The following is a 5,912-nucleotide window of genomic DNA, read 5'->3' as shown; positions in this document are numbered from 1 at the left end:
TCTACTGAGCTTTACCATTTTTATTTTCCCACAGATTTAATGTTTCTGCTATAATATTTAGATCTTTAATCCATTTCAAATTTAGCTTAGTGTACCTCAGGCAGATTTTAAACAAGAAAACACATGCGAATGGTTGAAGTGTGACTATACTTTTTGTGTTTCACAGTTACATGCATTTCTGTTGTTTAAAATTTTTGTTCACTGATTTATTTTCAAGCATTTTTCTAGATACTATCCAATAAGCTCAGGTTAACAATTTGTGCAGGTTAAACAGGAATAAAACAACATTTAAAAATAGCATCTTAAATCTCAGCAACTTCTCAAATTATAATAATTTAAAATATTATAAATGAGGCCATCAGTTCAGTAGCTTTAAAGTTTTGTGAAAAATGTAGTGTTCCTAAGGAACAGAACTTTCACGAGTGATGTGGGGGCCCCAAGATGCTTAGCATTGTTTGCAGCCCTTAGGAGTGCTCAGTGAAGCTGAAGGGGCTCAGCGTGCTCTTCCTGTACGTGACTTTACCTAGGCCACCTGATTTTTTGCATCTCAATGTCATCAAGAATTCAAAAAGTCGACCACCGCCGCGCCCCCGCTCCCCTCATGTGCTGCGCCTCCTCACTAAGGTTCAACAGTCAACATGCCCTCCCAAATGGAACACGCCATGGAAACCATGATGTTTACATTTCACAAATTTGCTGGGGACAAGTGCTACTTAACAAAGGAGGACCTGCGAGTACTCATGGAAAAGGAGTTCCCTGGATTTTTGGAAAATCAAAAAGACCCTCTGGCTTTGGACAAAATCATGAAGGACCTGGACCAGTGCCGAGATGGCAAAGTGGGCTTCCAGAGCTTCTTTTCACTAATTGCAGGCCTCACCATCGCGTGCAATGATTACTTTGTAGTACACATGAAGCAGAAGGGAAAGAAGTAGGCGGCGTGAACATTTACTCCTGCCCTGATGAGAGTTCTCCCAAAGGGCTGTTTAAGGAATCTGCCCCTTGGTTGCCCCTTGTGTAAAGATGTCATGAGCAGATCAGGACCCTTAGAAAATGTACAAATAACATCCAGCTCTCACTGGACAGAGGGTGGAAGGTTCATTAAATGCTACATAAGCTTTTGATTTTTGTATTTGCATCCTCTTGCCCTCAATAAAGTCTTTTTTTAGTTCAAAAAAAAAAAAGAATTCAAAAAGTCAACGGAAGCTCTTAATGAGGCGGTAAGAGCAGAATAGCACATGAGATAGTATTTGTAACAGGACTCTGGAAAAGGTGAAGTGTTTATATGAAAATGTTGTGGCTGGAATATTCAGTTTAGTTCTTTGAATTAATCACAGTATGATACACACTGTTGTTGATGGTGTAGTGTTATACCGAGGTATTTAAAAATTAAAAAACAAAACACAACTATTTTGGCCTCTGGAAAGCAATGTAGTGTAGGGTCCCATGCATAGTCTTTGGTATCAGGAAGAGGGTGCCTGAAACCCTAATTCTGCTTATACCAGCGAGGTGATTTCTGCAAACAGTAGCTCTTCTCTAAGCCCTGTTTTCTCCCAGTACAAAGCAAGGGTAGTGATGTCTACGCAATGAGATTTTCCCATAAATTAAATGAGGTTCAAAGTTAACAGCAATGGTTATTTATTGCCTGTAGAACTGGCACTTTTTTAAATTTTTTTATTTTTCAACAAATAATACACTGCATATATTCTTCTTAGTGGTTAATTGCTGTACAAGATGCAGACTTGTGATCCTATTTACAAACACCATTAGAACAAATCATTCTATTCATTAACAGAATGTAACTATATATCTATCCCAACCACTTTGAATACACAGATACAAAATGGACATTCATAGGTATACCCCATTTTTTCTAAGTTCCGTTATTGAATATTATAGGTGTGTAAACTCAGCAAAATATTCTAAAAGAGTCCAGTAGCCCATAATAGCATTGGGTCTTCTGTTTAACTGGCAATGTCAGAAATTATTGACCTGAGTCCCCCACAGCTCAACTTAACAGCATGGCTTTATTTCTTATAATTTCATCTTCATACTTTTCTGCTGGATGGTTAAGACCAAGGTAAAGCAGGACCTATGCAACAAGAGTTGTAGCTTTTTGGTCTGAGAAGGTCAGTGAAATGCCCTCAGGATTTGTCCTGAGATCCTGTACCTCAGATTGTAGAACCTTTATCAGTGCAGCCATGTGGATGAGTCACGGCCAATGCTTGGCCAATGTGCTCTCTGTGAAAGCCTGAGAGAGTATCTTCTTCCCATGTGACTCTCCTTAGGCCCACTCTATGTCATCGATCACTTTCCTCTTTGGCCCCATAATCTTCTTGATCAGAAAATTTGGGACACTACCGAGGTACATGACGTTACAGTACAAGTTCTCATATGTCCTGAGTCTTAATTGGCCTTAGAAGGTTAGGGCCAAAATGTTGGCTTTCCTTGTATCCCTCCTTTTTCTCTAATTTTGGTCTGCAAACTTAGGTTGTTAACCATCCAGAAGAAAAGCTTATTGTTATTATCAAACGATTTGGGCTATCAATCTTAACCTCACTATCTCACTGCATTTCAAACATCTTAGTCATAATAAGGAACAGATATTTTTCATCAAGTATTGATATGTTGAACTTTAAGTCCCTACAGAATATGATAAAAAAACATTTAAAAATTAGATTATATTTTAAAAAATAGGATAAAGAATTCTATGCTTCTCATGTTTGCACATAAGTCCAAAAATCTCACCATACACAACCTTGAAGCAGGACAGTCCCACAATATTCCTTTTCCTGTCTCTTGCTTTCCTTCACCACCCCCTTCTTCTTGAACATCCATCTACCCGGGAGACATCTTAGCAGTAACTGGCATGTCATGACAAGCCGCCCATATTCAGAATACCACAATGACAGGCTCTCCCATCATGAAACAACTGTAGAACTGGCACTTTTAGGACGTTGGTTAATACATAAGCAATGGTGTTTGGTTCAAGTCTGGTCCTTCTTTTGCATTATTTTCTAGATATGCGATCCTCATGGCAACAAATGCTTCTCTTCAAAATGCTGAAATTATCGTACATCAGCAGCATTTAGCTTTTTTAGCTTTAAAGAAGTTATTTTAACATCTCTTTTTAAACATACACAAAAACATACTAATTGTACACGTTTGGGAGGTTTAGTGTAATGGCTTGGTACATGAGTACATGCGTCATGATTAAGACAGGCTACGCCTACCTATCTCCTGAAACACGTATCATTTCTTTACGGTGAAAACTCGCACAATTTAGTTTTTAATTTTCTAAAAAGAAATGATTTTAAAGTTGACACATCTAGAGAGTAGACACATTGAAATGAGTTGTTAAAACCACACAGAGTATATGGAGCAATTTCCAAATTTTCTTGGAAAAATAAAAGTAATTTCTTATTTGGTTCACTGGTTTTGAAACGAGGCCCAATTTTAGCCCTATGCCTTTCAGAATAGGAGTATGTACGGATGAAGGAAAGTGTAGGCTGGTGCCAAGTTATTCTTTTTTTTTTTTTTTCTTGCGGAACCGGGGATTGAATTTAGCCCCTTGCGCTTGCCAGGGAAGCGCTTATTCCACTGAGTCATCTCCCCAGCCCCAAAGTTATTCTTGATTGCCGCGGATGTACATAGCTCTGTTTACTTATCTTTTGCTCAGTTTGATGAGTTTCGTTTTATGCCACACGCAGGCTCGATTCAGCTTGAGCAGGAACGTTTCTTGTCGCTGTCTTTGGGGACATCCGGTTCCAGTCTCTTCAGTCTTCCGACAGAGACTCCGCAGCAGCTTGCTGGGAAGCTCTCCTCTGCCTTCAGTGTGGAGCTGGGGTTGGAGCCTCGGTCTTGGGCGAGCCTCTCCTGGATGCCTGGCTTCGCTGTGCTCGGCGGGCCCTGAGCTCCGGGTGCTCCTGCGCCGGCCTCTGTGCTGCGCTTGCAGGTGCTCCCCGCAGGCTGGCGTAGTGCTCTGTTTCCTGAGATGCAGTGTGTCTGCGCAGGGGCCGTCTTTCCCAGGTGGGCGAGCTGCAGCCTCTGCCATCCTGGACTCGAGAGGGCGGGCGGTGCCCAGGGAGAATGCTGAGCCCGGTGGCACGCCCGAGGCTTCCCTGAGAGAGTCGCCCCAGTGTGCAGGTTTGGGGCTGCACGGGGAGGTAGGGAGGCCGATGACGGAGGTGCAACTGGAGCGAGGCAGCAGCCAGGCAAACCCCCGGACAGCGGCAGAATAAGCGCGGCTCCTGCCTGGGCGCGGTGCTCCTGCTGCTGCGCTGGCTTGGAGCGCAGACCTGGGGGTTAGGCGGGGCTTGGCCGCCGCGGTTGGCCTGGGGATCTGCACGGTGACGCGTGGAGCGCGCTTGCGCGTGTGCGGGCGGCCCGCGGAGGCCCAGGTCTGCGGCTGCACCCCGGGGCTGCGGCGCGCGTCCTCCGCTCCACTTCCGGCCTCCCATGAGCCCGGCGCTTTGCTCCGCCGCGTCCTTCTGCCGTGGTCTCTCGGCCTGCCCGCGGGCCGAAGCCCGAGCAAGGCAAACCTGTCTTCTTTCTAGCTGCGGGCCGGGTCTCGTGTCTCGGCGGCGGCGGGACCGCAAACGCAGCGCCGGCAGCTCCGGTCGCGGCCGGCACGCAGCCTCGCAGGCCAGCTGCTCCGGAGATGCGCCCTTCCCACCGCGCACAACGGCCTCCGCGTTATAAACGTCTTCGGAAGGCAATATATGGGTGCCGTTTTTTTCTTTTTCTCTTTGCTTGTTTGTTGCTCTGTTGTTTTGTTTGGTTAGATTTGTTCCTTTTATGTGTCTGTTAGTTTTTGCCTCTGATTCTACAGTGTTGCATGCTGTTTTGTCATGTTTTTTCGAATCAATTGTTGCTTTATACGTGCTTCTTCGTTTTACTGTTAGTTCAGTGAGTCTATCTCTTCTCTCACTTCCCACTCATAAACCTTTTCTTTCTCTTCTTTACTTCTCTTTTTATACATTTTTCCATCTCTACTCTTCCCCTTATTTTTCTTTCGAATATAATAATTCAAATTTCTCTAATGTTTGTTTTTTGTAGCCTATTGGTCTGTCTTTTTCTGAGTTAGCGTGACAGTAGATTTTATTTACTTATTTATTTATTGTACTAAATAAATACAATAAATTGAATTCAGGATTAATAAGTACAAGGGATTGAACTCAGGACCTTGCACTTGCCAGGCAAACGCTTATTCTACGGAGCTGTCTCCCCGGCCCACAGTAGCTATGTTTTCAAACAAGTTCTTAGTTGTATGATAACTTAGGGTTTGCTTCTCCATTATGATTTTACTGGCAGTACTGCTTTTTGTCTCAAGGCATTGCTAGGGACAGAACTTGGCTCAATGGGCTTCTCACATGGACACAACCAGAGTCCACAGCACATGAAGAGGAAGAGGAAGGTGCTTAGTACAAAAAGATATCTATCCGATGGTGGTGGGAAATGAAACCACAAAGCTCTTCAGCTAATTTTAGCACAGAAAGACTATAAGAAAATATGGCTGGAGAGACAGCTCAGCTGTCTAAGTGCCTGCCTGGCAAGTGTAAGGACCCGGGTTTGATCCCCAGTACCACATGTTATGCTGGCCCCAGAACATTGGGCGAGCCATGCTGGCCACTGTAAAGGGGCATGGTGGTGCATGCCTGTAATCCCAGTGCTGGGGAAGCTGAGACAGGAGACACTACAAGTCTAAGCTGCGTTGTGAGACCTTGTATCAAATAAAAGATCTTTTAAAAATTTTAGAAAAAAGACCTCTGAGAAAATAAGGCAATAAGATGCTTCCAAAAGTTTACAACTCCCTTTATGACATCGATCTGCAGTGGTTTTCCAAAAGTCTCATCTGTTGGGAGGTGATGCTTTTGGAAGCTGGTTGGATCATGGAGTCACGTGTACAATTTAGT

The 5,912-nt window shown here is 43.9% G+C and overlaps 1 protein-coding gene across 1 annotated transcript; it reads left to right on the top strand.

The window, feature by feature from the left end:
* The first annotated feature begins 625 nt into the window (after positions 1-625).
* On the top strand, positions 626-1,169 carry LOC101569979 (protein S100-A10). The gene has a single exon (XM_004646000.3). The coding sequence runs from the start codon at positions 639-641 to the stop codon at positions 930-932; it is 294 nt and encodes a 97-aa protein (XP_004646057.1). The 5' UTR covers positions 626-638; the 3' UTR covers positions 933-1,169.
* The last annotated feature ends 4,743 nt before the right edge of the window (positions 1,170-5,912 follow it).

The sequence above is a fragment of the Octodon degus genome, unplaced genomic scaffold (genome assembly GCF_000260255.1).
Source record: "Octodon degus isolate 3935 unplaced genomic scaffold, OctDeg1.0 scaffold00248, whole genome shotgun sequence".
Taxonomy (NCBI): Eukaryota; Metazoa; Chordata; class Mammalia; order Rodentia; family Octodontidae; genus Octodon; species Octodon degus.
Note: the sequence above shows the minus strand (reverse complement) of the source record. Positions and strands in the feature narration are given on the sequence as shown.